This window comes from Hyperoodon ampullatus (assembly GCF_949752795.1).
Source record: "Hyperoodon ampullatus genome assembly, chromosome: 14".
Lineage (NCBI taxonomy): Eukaryota > Metazoa > Chordata > Mammalia > Artiodactyla > Ziphiidae > Hyperoodon > Hyperoodon ampullatus.
The window spans coordinates 60,798,013-60,811,616 of NC_136927.1; the positions used below are offsets into that span (position 1 = coordinate 60,798,013).

A 13,604-nucleotide genomic window follows, 5' to 3' on the forward strand; every position below is an offset into this window, starting at 1 on the left:
TGCTCAGTGACTGCAGCTGGCTTCCGCGTGTGCAGAACGGGCGTGAGGACCACTTCAAGGGTGCTGGAGAGGATGGAACACGTGCACTTACAGGGCCCCGCGGGTCTGACGGGGGGCGTGGGGTGCGCCAAGTGACCCCCTGGAGGGGAGTCGGAAGCACGGCAGAGCTGAGCCAGCATGCAGCTCTCTGGTTCCCTCAACCTCAGGGAAGCTCTCTGTCTGCTCAGCTTTTCCCAGGATGTGTGTTACGATGCCCGTGCAGGTGGGGACAGGTGTGAGCCCCCTTTATCCCCCTCACCCCCACCCCCAAAAGACACAGTATGAAGAAAACAGGCCAAGGGTCTTGTTGTGTTTTCATGCTTTAATTCAGAGCTGTCTGCTGTAGGTACAACTCTGTCTGATCAAAAGGACAAAGAAGACAAAAGTGAAGACCCCTCCCCACCTCCCCCCTTCCTGTATCCCCTGAATTCTCTGTCAAGGGCATGGCTGAATGTGGCAGTGCACCGTGACTTGCGTGCACTCATTCCTAGGTCAGAGGGGGTCATGATTTCCCTGGGCAGAGGCCCCTCTGAAGGCCTTTACCCCAGAACCTTGTCATCTGCCCCCACCCCACCCCCCAAGGTGCTGCCAGATACCCCTGTGCTAGTGGCGACTGGGAAGGGTATTCAGGGAAAAGCTAAGTTATCCCCTTGGGAGATATCTGGGAGAAACTCCATTTGAGGCCGGCTCTCTGAGCAGAGTCCCGGCCCCAGACTGATTGCTGCTTTGAGCCTGGACAAGAGGAGCAGCAAAGCAGCTCTGGCCTGGACGCTGTAACTTAGGAGAAGCCACTTCTGGAGGTGGGACCCCAAGGGACCAGCAGTTCCAGAAGGTGGTTCCTGAGAACATGGTCCCTTAGGATCTAATCAGCTCTGGCCAGAGGCTGGGGAGAGGGGAGACCCCAAAGATTTCTGCTGCAGAAGCAGAGGGCGGGAGGGAAAGGTCACAGCCCGGCAGGAGGTGGTATTAAGCAGGAAGGAAAAGGGGAGCCTTGGAGGATGAGCACTCAGCGGGAGGCCCCCGGGCCCTGGCCTTGCTTCATGGTCCCACATCCTGTGTCCTGCAGTCAGGGCTTGGAGCCTGAGCCCGTGGGCCGCTGCGCCTTCCGCCTCCGCCCTGGGAGCTGCCCCTTTTGCATAGATGCAGGATACCGAGCACACACACGCACACACACACACAAGCCGGGGCCTGGCCGACACGGTCCCAGCGTCTGTCCCAGGCCTGGGCCAGAGAGCTGCCTCCTCCACCGACAAGAGGCAAAGCCCGTCGAGGTCCCACAAGACCCCCCAAAAGAGAGGCACCCCCAACACTGTGGGCTGGAGCCCCTCTGACCAGACAGGCAGGTCTTGAGCCACAGCAGGAGCAGAGGGCGGCGCCAGCTCCGCTCAGCTTGTCCACAGTCCTCGGTCCACGCTCTTCACGAGTGGCTCCTGCAGCATCAGGGACAGAACGGACCACAGCCCCGGCCCTGACCACGTCCATCAAAACACAAGACACAGTAGGAAGGCCACAGACAGCAAGACGCAGACCAGAGCAGAGGGGCTACGCAGCTCGACTAGATTCCAGTGGAGAAAAATATATAGATTTTATGTTGTCAAATACAATAGTCATTTATTTTCTCGGCAAAGCTTTTGACTATTTCTAAGGAGACACCACACAGCTCCGTGAGTACGCGGCACAGGAGGCGGGGTCCGCAGCCAGTCCTGGCTTGGCTTTGGATTGGGTTTGTCCACTGCCCCTCCACGTCACGACCCCCCAGGTCCTGTGGGGCAGCCCAGCCCGGCCCCCAGAGTTTGGGTTTGGTTCGACTGGGGTGGAGGGGTGCTCCACAAAGGATGGCAGGTGTGAGGCCCAGAGCGAGGAAGGGGAGCTTTGGAGGCACAAAGCGCGTGGCAGAGGGGCTCTCCCCACGACGGCTGGGCCGGCTGCCCACCCCCAGTGCATGCAGGCATCCCCCCTCCAGCAGGGGGCACAGAGAGGAAGGGCAGAGCCCCTGCGTCAGGCAACAGCTGTCGGAGCAGCGGGGGTGGGCAAGCAAACTTGCCAGAACCAGAGTGGCCCCTAGGCCCGAGGGGTGAGTGAGACACAGGGTCCCACCAACACCCCCCTCCCCCACTGCAATGTAGGGCCTAACTCTGAAGAGTGGGTGGGATGACGAGATAGGTACAAGCCCCGCAGAGGAAGAGGAATGGGTTTACTCTGTAAAATAATAATGCAAATAAAATGTCAGCAGCTTTGCAGGGGGACCTAGATGTGGTCCCGGGGAAGGAGGGGGGCCAGTGAATCTTCCCAGGCTGACTGGGCTTGGGCTGGGAGCCCCACTCCACCCACTACCTGGGAAACATCCCAGGACATGCTTAGGCCTGGACGGACATCATGGCTTCAAAACCTCATCTTGCCATTCATCCTGCTGGAATTCCCCTCAGAGGCAGAAAGGTGTAAGATCTAGGAATCCTCATCCTAGAAAGCAAGCAGCCACCTCACAGGAGACCCTGGGATGCGTGAGAAGCAAGCCCCAAAGTGAACATAGTGCAAAGCAGAAGTTGGTCCTAAGGTCCCCGGAAAAACTAGGGCAAGCTCCAGGGCAGTCAAACCCGGAGCAGTTAGCTGGCGGTTGCCGAGTCCAGCCCTGCCTCCCAGGCTGCAGGGCCCTGTCTCAGAAGGCTGGAGGTGCCCCCTTAAGCTGCCAGCCCCCGCCTCCTCCTTTCCTGCTGGCAGCGTCTCCAGACAGGAGCTGGGCTCAGGCTAGCGTTCACACCCCGGCACTCGCCTGTCTGGCTCTCACAAAATTATCTGACACACTCAGAAGCGCCAGGAGGAAAACAGATGTGGGGAAGCTCAGATGGACAGACAGACACAGAACCCACACTGCCCTCTGCCCATCACCATCTTTCCTCCAGCCCATGGCCTTGACTGTGCTCCCAAATCCCAAAGTGGGGAGCAGCCTGAAGGGGATGGAACTCAGCCCAGGCCAAGTGGTTCCAGACCCACTCGGAGGCCCGGTCAGTTGCCTGTACTTTGGGTCGCAGCTGCCTCCACATGAGGAGGTAATACCGGCCCAGAAGCCTGGGCTGAGGGCAAGGGGTGGCTTGGGAGAGAAGGCTTGGGGTGAACAGGGAACTGGACAGGACATGGGGGTGGGGGACGGGGGAGGCTTGGCAGACAAGTCAAGCCCGGCCTCCCCAGATCAGCACACCAGAGACTTCCTGAGCAGGGGCTGCCCTGTGTGAGAGGCCAGGTGGGCCGGCGTGGGGGGGGCCAGGTTGGGGGCCTCACCACCTTCTTTCTCTGCAGTGTGTCCCATGCCTGTGCCTCCCTGCCCTGGGCCTCTCTTCCCTTCTCTCCTGTTGAAGTTTTGGGACACCTTCCCCCAACCCCCACTCCCAGCCCCTGACACTGTTACCATTCTGAAACCACCACCTCCAAACCCAAAACTGAATAAATAAGATGATGCCCCACGGGAAGGTGCGAGAGGGAGGACGGCACCCCTACAATCGGTAGTCAGGCCGCCGGAGCCCGGGCCGGGATGGGGCCTCCTCAGAGCTGGGAGCTGCCACCTGCAGCAGTGCTGGCGCTTGGGCCCTGCTGGCTCAGCGAGCGACAGCTGATCCTGCGGATGGAGTGCAAGGCCACGGTGCAGCAGCCCCGCAGCAGGGAGCTGATGTTGTAGATGGGCTGGCCCTGGCGCCGCTGGGAGCGGCAGAGCCAGGCCACCGTGGGCACGGCCGGCACCACCACCGCCAGCAGATCCACGATGTAGTGGCGGCTCCAGTAGCTCTTGGGCTCCTTCTCGGCTGCGGCCGCCTCCTCCTCCTCTTCCACGGGGCACGCCACACTCACCGACGGGCTGGGGTTGGGGTTGGCACCAGGGTGGTGTGGGGTGGGCCCCCGCGTGATGGGCTCTGGGGCCTCGAGCTCATCACCCACCATCACCACCACTGCAGAGTTGGGGTCTCTGGGCCCCAGGGGGTGGGGATCCGACTCCGGGCACCTGTCCCCTGACTTGGGGACTGTCCCGTAGACCTGGGCCTTGGTCACTTTCTCCAGGATGGTGTCCAGGTCCGGCTGGTACTGCACGAAGTCCGTCTGGATGGCGCGCTCCTGCATGCAGCTGGCCTGCACGCCGGCCTCCGTGCCGCACAGCAGCTTCTCGTAGGTGTTGCTGGCGGGGAAGCGGGGGCCCAGGCTGAAGGAGCCATGCAGCGAGGAGCCCTCCTCGGGGCCGCAGTCCACCCCCGAAGACAGCAGGCTGCTGGCCTCCAGTGCATCCGTCCGGCTCAGAGTGTCATCGGTCACCACGAAGCCACTGTCAGCCCCGTCCTCCACAGAGGTGCCTGGGTGGTCACCTGGCAGGCGGTCGCCACAGACAGCGGGGTCACTCAGCTTTGTGTAGGTGGAGCTACGGGTAAGGGAGCGGGCGGGGGACCCGCCGGCCGACTCGGCGGCGCCGTCCTCCTTGGCGAAGCCGTTCTGGGCCACCTCCATGCTGTGCAGCAGCGTCTCCAGCTTCTTGTTCTGGATGTTGATGTCCACAAAGTACTTCTGCAGCCCCTTGTCCTTGTCAATCAGGTTGTTCTTGACGGTGTCGATGACCTGCTTGAGCTGCTTGATCTCCTTGCGGGCCTCCTTCAGGGCCAGCTGGGCCTCCACGCGGTGGCACTCCTCCTCGATCCAGTCCTCCTGCATGCGCGACAGCTGCATCTTCAGGTCATCGATCTCCGTGTCCCTGTGAGCAGATGAGACACACATGCTCACTGCCTGGCCTGTCACTGCCACCAAGGACAGACAAGGAGGGGGCTGTGCCCAAGGACACAGGGCCTGTGCTGCTGCCCCTCAGAGCTGAAAACAAAGGAAAGACTCAGAGCTCCTTCCTCACCCTCCTTATTCCATCGGGGAAGCAGTGGGGACGGGAGAGGGGCCAGGGCTCAGGACACGAGAGGCCTCCTCTTCAGGGACAAGAATGAGCCACCACCTCATTCCCACCCCCTAGAGCCAAAATGTAGACGACTGTCCACATTTACATCCACTACCCAGAGAAGACAGCAGACGATAAAGATTCTCAGTTTAAAGATGCTACCGCTATAAAAACTTAATACATCCATTTAAAAATCTTAACATAAAACAACAAAAACTAAACCTAAAATCTCTACTCTGCAGAAAGGGATGTGGCCTCCTACAAAAGCAGGTGGTGGAAATTTTCAGTGGAGGGCTATTTGGCCAGAGACCAGGGGGAGAGGGTGATGAGCCACTTTGTTTTTATGAGAGAAATTACTGCCTTGAATGTAGCTGATAATTTTACATCTTCCCTCAAGTGGAGGGATGAGAAGTGGTGGATGAATCAGAACAGAGTGGCTGTCTTTTATCCATGCTAGATGTTTCCTCTCTGTATCTACTGTAGAGAGGGAAGACCCAGAAGATTGCTGAAAAAGGCACAGAGCTATTCCCGAAAGAAGAGGCAAGAGCAGGCAAACTAGACGGTCAGAGGACGCTTGTCCAGAAACTCTCAGGCTTTTAAAATCCCTGAGGCATAGATGAACCCGGGGGGTGCAGGGGAAGGAGGTGAAGTAGAAAATGATGCCATCGAGTCCAGAGGTAAAGCCAGGGTGAGACTTGAAGAGGATGGACCAAAAGCAGTGAGAAAGGAAGAGACTCATTCATGGGACTGAACTCCCACCCTGGGTGTTCCTCCTTCAGCAAACGTCTTAGTGATCCGGCCCACACGCAGCCACTCAGCCCAAACCCTACATTCACGTAAATAAAATCCAAAATGGCACGACCATCACTTTGGATTTTATGAGTCCAGCAGAGCAACCGACCCAGATCAAGCACCATGCACTTTTCAAAGTCAAATTAGAAATTCAGGAAATGGGCCCAGGAATCTCACTCCACAAAACACTGAAGGGACTGGGCCTGCGGGGCTGCAGTGGCCACAAGGTCAGCAATGGCATCAACTGGAAGAGGAAGGAGGGGAAGGGCTTCCCAACAGGATACAGCTTGGTGATGGACGTGGGATGGCAGCAGGGACCTGGAGCTGCTCAAGAGCCACGATAACAGACATCCCCACAGGTGTGGGGATAATGTTCATTCCTCCTGCCTCAGGGTGGGGGGCTCACTCTAGGATAACCCTCCTCACTGACTCTGAGCCCTGGCAGGAAGACTGAGTTTGAAAGGAGGGACTGGGCATGCTCAGCTCAGCTGGGCCCCACTCCTCCTGGGAGCCAGCAGGACCCCAGAGCTATGGCTTCCCAGCCCTGCCTAGGTCTCAGGGGGCTGCAGGATGTTACATTTGAACTGGGTCTTATAGGATGAGTTTTCCAAGGAAGCAAGATGAGAGAAAGGGTATCTTAGAAGTGGGGACACAATATATGAAAGCACAGAGTGTAAAAGCAGAGCTCCTTCTTTGAGGAGGAAGTAGGCTACTGCGGGAATGAGAGGTATCAGACTGAATGTTCAGAACCTGTGAGGAGGTTGACAATACAGCAAGTACAGAACGGCCACAGGTACTGCAAGAGTATCAGGCAGAGAGGCCGGGGAGCTGAGGTGCAGGCGTGTCCACTACAGGGCATCCTGCCTAAACCACACAGGGCAGACTGTCTGCTCTGAGCCACAGGGCGGCCCTAGAAAGGAAGCAGGGAGATGGGCTGTCTGCTTCCTGAGGACATCAGTGTAAATGGCCAAGCAGACGCAGGGCATCAGTGAGAAGACAGTGGGAAATATAAATAGAAATCCTAGCTCTACAGACAAGGAGGTCCACAGAATGCCACCTCTACCCTCCCCAAGTTCAAAAGCACAACAGATACAAACTGGACCAGCTACCTGGCAGAGCTCTGGTCAAGAAAGACACAGTCACGCTCACTGTGTGCTCCAATTTACATGGAATATAATAGACAAATCCACAGAGGCAGAAAGATTAGTGGTTGCCAGGGACGGGGTGGCTGGGGAGAGATGGAGCGTGATTGTTACTGGGAACAGGGTTTCTTTCTGGAGTGATGGAACTGTTCTAGAATTAGATACTGTTGATGGTTGTACCGTTCTGTGAATAGACTAAAAATCACTGAATTGTTTACTTTAGATAGGTGAATTGTATGGTATGTGAATTATATCTCAATAAAGCAATTATATTACAAAGAAAGAAAGAAAAGATGAAGGCAGGCGTGGTAGCGGTGGGCTCCCCGCCTGCCCTCCAGCGCCCTGCACGGCACCCTGTCCAGCTCACAGTCGGCTGCATATCCGAATTGACACAGTCTGGAGAAGACGGGTAGGTGATGAAGAGATCAGAGGGCAGCCCTGAAGCTTCGACCATAAAGATGAAGCCACCAGCCTGGAAAAGGGGAGGCCGGGAGGATCAGGTCTGGAGAATGAGCTCAGACGGGCCAACGGGGGCTCCTGGGAGACCCCTGGGCTGGGTGGGAGCTCAGAGGAAGGTTTCTCACGATCTTACATCATCTATACGTGGATGAGGAGGAAGGCTTCTGGGGCCTGAACTGGTGGGTCATGAGCCCCTGGTGACCCCCTGGGAGGAAACAAAGGAGGGCTAAGGGGTTGTTTCTCCCCCACAGAGACAGGTCAGCCAGGAAGAATGCCCTGTGCTGCTCTTCCCCAGGTAGAAAGGAGCCAGGGCATGAGAAGTGGCCAAAAGGGGCTGCCAGGCTACAACTGGGAGAGCACTGCCGCGGGTGGGAGGCCCGATAGGCCTTCACAGGGGAAACTGCTCCCAGCCTGGCCCCAAGCAGCTACCTGATGCTTCGAGGAGCAGCTGAGGGGAGGGCAGGGGCAGGTGAGGCTTTGCTGACAGAGGAGCCCCCAGCCACGCCTTCCTCCCAGAGATACTGCAGGGCCCTGGCCACCCGCTTACCGGTCCTGGAGCCGGTCCTGCGTGTCCTTCAGCCGGGCCTTCAGATGCCGGATGCACACCTCCTTCTGCTGCAGGGGGGTCAGGTACTGCTCCGGGGTGGGGGGCTTGATGCCATGGTTGTCACTGCACAGTGTGTACTTCATGGCGCGCCTGCCGGGGACGCTCGTCAGCAGGGAGGGAGGAAGAGGCCTGGCGAGGCGCTGTGCCTCCAGGAGCTAGGGGCCCCGCCTGCCCATCCTGGTCCCCTGGCCACTGGAGCGCTGCAGGCCAGGCCTCCCCCACGGGGCCCCTGTGGGCACGAGAACACGCAGCCCCTTTGGGAGGTGGGTTTTATTAAGGCTCTTTCGAGCACAGCGTCAGGGTGGGGAGCTCAGGGCTCCTCTAGCTTGGGCTGGGGAGACACGTCACAGAGCGCGTGCACCAGCCTGGCGCCATCCGGGGCGGTAACCCCTCCGCCAGCCCAGTCCCGGCGCCGCAGCCCAGAGCTCAGGTGTCCACTCCCCCAACCCAGAGACCAAGGCTGAGGGTGGGAGAGGTCTCCCACTCCGTGTAATTATCCTGGGGGCTGCATGGTGGGCCAGGATTTATCTGCTGTGTATGTGTATGAGTGATTGTGTGTGAAAATCTAGTAACTGTATGGCAGCAACCGTTTGAGCCTTTTCTGTGTTGTCATCATCACCACCACCTCAGCATTCATCATGTAGAACACTGTGTGCAAGACTGGTCCTAAAGTGGTAGCCTGTCCTTACACTGGCATAAGGTGGGTGATAGTTGATATAAAATTAATAATGCGTTCGTTTTCTTAGTGTTCTACAACTTTGCTTTCAAAGAATCACATTACCCTATAGTATGCCTTTCTCTCCCAATTGGAGAAAATGCCTATCAGCCTATCATCACAGGTAAGAGGTTTTTAGAAAAATGTAACAATGTTTCTAATACCATATTTTGAATATGACTGTAATACTGTATGCCATAAAAATTTTATAATGATTCATTCATTAGATAAGCTAGGCAACCATTGCTAGCTTCTCTGTTATCAATGCATGCACACTATACCTGTAAATAAATACGAATTCCTTTTTCACATGATCTTTTCATTTTTTGATGTCTAGTCTTAGTAATACATGTAACAGCTACAGTGTTTTGTATCTTGTAAGACAATATTGATGTACTGACAGATGATTCATTTTAAAAACAATGTAAACTTACAGTATCAATAAATACAGTATATTGCTATAAATGTATTTTCTCTTCCTTATAATTTTCCTAACATTTTCTTTTCTCTAGTTTACTTTATTGTAAGAATACAGTAAGTCCCCTACATATGAACCTTCAAGTTGCAAACTTTCAAAGATGAACGTGTGTTCCCATGTCCAATCACATAAGTTAGTTCACATGGCTGGTGTACTTTTCCAGGTACTATACTGTAAGATTAAAAATGTTTTCTTTATTTTTTTGTGTTTGTTTTTTATGTATTATTTGTGTGAAAAGTGTTATAAACCTATTACAGTACAGTACTATATAGCCAATTGTGTTAGTTGGGTACCTAGGCTAACTCTGTGGGACTTATGAACAAATTGGACTTAACGAATGCGCTCTTGGAACAGAACTCGTTTGTATGTAGGGGGCTTACTGTATAGTTTATAATACATATAACACACCAAATACATGTCAGTCAACTAATTACGTAATCAGGAAGGCTTCTGGCCAACAGTAGGATATTAGCAGTTACGTTTTGCAGGAGTAAAAAGTTATACGCGGATTTTCAACTGCACGAGGGATCAGTACCCCAACCCCCTTGTTGGTTCAGGGTCAACTGCTCTAGGTCACCAGCCCATGAACACGCTCACACAAACGCAGGCAGACCCTTTCCATCTGCATGTGCACGCTCTGGGGGCACACGTGAGCACACATGGGAACACTGGCTGTCTCTGGCATCGCCCTGTTCACAGCTGTACCCTGCACCCACAAACACCCTAGCACAGGGTGGCACAGACGCGCGTGTGTGTGTGTGTGTGTGTGTAGTGAGCACGCCCTGGTCCCACCAGGGCCGAGGAGGAGGAGTTCCCACCCGGTGGAGGAGGGAGGGCCGAGGCTTTCACCCAGGGAAGGGGAGCACCCCAATGCCACCAGCAGACCACGGCCAGGCCACCTCAACTCACGGCTTCCTGCCGGCTGTTCTGTTTGGGAAGAAACCTCCTTGGATTTTGGCTTAAACACCTGGGCATGTTCTCACACAATTTGGCAGAGGCCTTGCTGCCATCCAACTCTGTTCCTTTAGGGGACGGGGAGTCCCAGGTCTAGCAAGAGGCAATCACATTTTATGGTTGTAGATAAGACAGGCCCTGGTGGGGCCCATTTGCTGAAGGAGCCAAGTTGGAGGCAGTTTTAAAAGTTTTGGGGAAGCTGTCTAACATTTACCGAGGAAAAAGTATTTGTAAATCGCAAACTGTTGAAGAGAAAGTGTGGACAGAAGTGGAGGGAAAGAGAAACGATTCTCTTCTCCTCAGTCAGCTCCTGGCCTCTAAGTTTAACTCAAGTCAAGTCACACACTGGCTTGTTTTCTGTGTGGCAAGGGGCAGAGAGGTGCGGTGTCGGGTGGGACCTTGGGGTCCCCTCTGATGGGCTCTAAGAAATCTCCTTCCAAAAGAGAGGAAGCCAGCAAGGGCCCTGAGCCCCACGTGTTAGGCCAGTAGACATCCTGGTGCCCTGCAAAGGCTTTGGCGAGAGGGACCCAGAGCTGTGGTGAGAAAAAGAGGCCTTTTCCCTGTGCTGGGATGCAGGAACCAGGATTACTTAAACTAGTAAGAGCTGAGGATTATAAAGGAAGTAACTATTTTAACTTTTTTCCATACGCTTTCACGAGTTTTCCTTCTCAATATAACATTTAACACTCATATATTTTTAGTCACTAGCTCTTTGTGGGAAAAAATATTTTTTAATATAGTATATATTTACATATATACTATACGTACCTGAGAAGAGAAGTATAATACAATTCATGTCCCTCAGCTATTCACACCTTGGAACACGTGGCTACTTATAGTGAGGCCAGAGCCGAGGCACTGCTCACCAGCAACTCTGATGGTGGCAAGGAGACCCTTGCATGGAAGCAGCTCTCAGCCTCAGGGTTGGGACTGCCCCCATGGGTTGCAGTTATGACATGTGTGGCAAAAATCTGCTACCAATAAAAAAGTATTAAAGTTGCCAATTATACACTTTTCAAAAGGTAAATTAATGCATCATCGATCTCACTCACACACCACCCCACCCCCCATTCTGGGGGCAGTTACAGACAGGATGCTGGGGCATGGGTCCAGCACATGTGTGTCACCCATCATGCGTGTCATGGTGGAAAACTCAGAACTGCTGCCTCAGTGTGATCTGGTCACACAAATGACACTCACTCAAGACAAGCCTTCCCAGGAGGAGCTCTGGCCATGGGAGCTGCAGGCCAGAGTCTCCTGGCCTTCTCTTGCCTACGATTCTCAAGTTGAACCAAAGTCCTAATGAGAGCGGTTACGCGTTACGGGCCAGCAGCAGTGTGTGGTGGGTGCAGATATCAACTCCCTGAAGCCTCCGGGTTGTAAGCTCCACTTTACAGATGAGGAAGTGGAGACTCAGACTGAATCACATCCTAAGCCTGTGCTCCCCCCTTGCGCTCTTTGTATTTCAACGCAGGGAAGCAGGATGGGCGCCGCCATCACAGCCTGCACGTCCTGGTCTCTGAGGACCCACTGCTCTCCTTACCCGTCTCCCCAGCCTGATCCTGCCTTTCCTCTTTGCTGAGAGCCCAAAGCACATGCTGCACTTGTGACACACTTCACATTCTAAACCAACTCCACTCTGCCACCCTCACGGTGTACCACCTAGAAGAGCAGGCTGGCGGACGCCATGAGTTGCCTCCCAATATCCATTCTTGCCTTTTCTCCAACAGAACTCCCAGTTTGCTTGGGTGGCCCTACACTGGGAACCACTAACTCTCCCTGTAGCCAGTCATACCTGGCACCAGCCAGCACAGTATAGACAGAATTTCCTGGGCAATGTGTCCTGTCTCAAAAACACGAGTCTCTGGGGGTTCAGGGGCTTTGGCCTTTCTACCTTCTTCCTTCCTGGATGCTGACCTGATGCCTGGAGCTGTAGGAGCCAGCTGTACACCAAGGATGGTGGAGATGGGGTCCCTGACACTTCGGGGAGCTGCCCGCCTCTGGCCCCTTGTTCTGAAAGCATCATCCCCAGTTTGTCTCAACTACTGACTTTGGTTACGTGCAGCTGGGTATGATCATACCCATCTTACAGATGGGAACTGAGGCTCAGAGAGAAGTGACCTGCTCACGGTCACACAGCAGGGAAGTGTGCTAGAGTTGGGGATGGTTAGAACGCCCACCTCCCCCGACCCCCAGGGCACTCAGGGTCCCAGCCAGCTTGGCCAGGCCGGGTGGGAGGGAGTGGCTGGTTACCTGGGCGTGGGGCTGCTGTCACTTCCCTTGCAGGAGCCCGAGTTACTGCTGCTGCTGAGGGAAGAGGTGCCGTGGGCATCCCGCACGCTCACGGGGGGAGAGGTGCGCCTGGAGGCAGGAAGAAGAGGCAGGTGCTCGTTCTGGCTGGTGGGCAGCTGCGGACACTGGGCGAACACCGCCAGGCCGCTGCGGCCCAAAGGGCCCCCACTTCAGGGTCACCGCCGGGGAGAGAAGCGTGGCAGGGGGATGCACAGACAGGGGTGACAGAACAGACAGTGCAAATCAAGGTGGAAAACCAGAAGGAGGCCGGACCTCGGGACTCCCCAGAAGGCTGAGCAGGGCTGCGGGCCAAGGGTGGGGTCCCATCTACCCCTACCAAGGGTCCTCAACTTCCAGGGTCCCCCAAGCCCCAGAGGGAAAGGTCCCTGCACGGACTGAAACAGAGGTGGAGAGGAATGGGACAGGCAGGAGAAGGGACAGGAGGAGGGGCCCACGGGGGGGCCAGGGGAGCCTGGGTGGAAGGCTGCATGCCGTCCCCGCAGTGACTGTGAAGATCGAACAACAGTGCTGGTGACGGTAGGGATCCAGTGGTTTAAGTCTTCAGAGAACTTTTATACCCACTGTGTCATTTGAGCCCATAAACAGTTCCTGAGGCCAGTGTCAGCAAGCCCATTTTAAAGATGGCAAAACTGGGGCAATGACTTGCTCAAAAACAAGCCGGTGGTGGACTGGAGACAGAGACCCTCCCTGCCCCCACCTTCAGAGGCCAAGGCTCCGGGCATTGGGGAGACTCACCTGCGGGATCCAGCAGAGGCCCGTCTACTGCCTGGCAGGGACATGGCCATGAGGCTGTGGGTCCGGGTGAGGGGCGGGATGGGCGGTGTCCCCGGGGCTGAGGAGAGAGGGCGGGTTGGGGGGGCCGTGGGGGTGGCCGGGCCCGGCCACGTCATCCTCTCGCTGGGGTCGCTGCCCGGCATGGCTTCTCCTCTCACCCTTCAGCAGGACACCCAGGACCAAGTGGGGGGCTGGCAGGCCAGGCTCTGGCCACAGCTGCCTCCACCGACAAATTTAGCAGGCTCTCACCCCACCACCCGACTTAAAATCATGATCATCAGAGCCTCAGGGCGGGCAGAAATCATCAGTCCAACCCCGTGTCCTCCACATGAGTGAATGTGCCCCAGAGAGAACAAAGGCCTCGCCCAAGGTCACTGACACTGGGGCAGGGCCTCCTAATTGGCTCGGCCCAGCAC

The 13,604-nt window shown here is 55.6% G+C and overlaps 1 protein-coding gene across 3 annotated transcripts; it reads right to left on the reverse strand.

Moving 5' to 3' along the window:
* Positions 1-3,576: 3,576 nt before the first annotated feature.
* SNPH (syntaphilin) lies at positions 3,577-13,331 on the reverse strand (the record flags this gene model as incomplete). 3 transcript variants are annotated; one of them, XM_079718400.1, is made up of 4 exons in its annotated part: positions 3,577-4,765; positions 7,895-8,044; positions 12,355-12,462; positions 13,150-13,331. In XM_079718400.1, 4 exons carry the CDS (start codon positions 13,329-13,331, stop codon positions 3,577-3,579), a joined length of 1,629 nt encoding a protein of 542 aa, XP_079574526.1. The 3 variants fall into 3 exon arrangements, with proteins under 3 accessions (XP_079574526.1, XP_079574525.1, XP_079574527.1); XM_079718399.1 differs by having other exon boundaries at positions 12,355-12,561; XM_079718401.1 differs by lacking the exon at positions 12,355-12,462 and having other exon boundaries at positions 13,150-13,199.
* Positions 13,332-13,604: the final 273 nt, after the last annotated feature.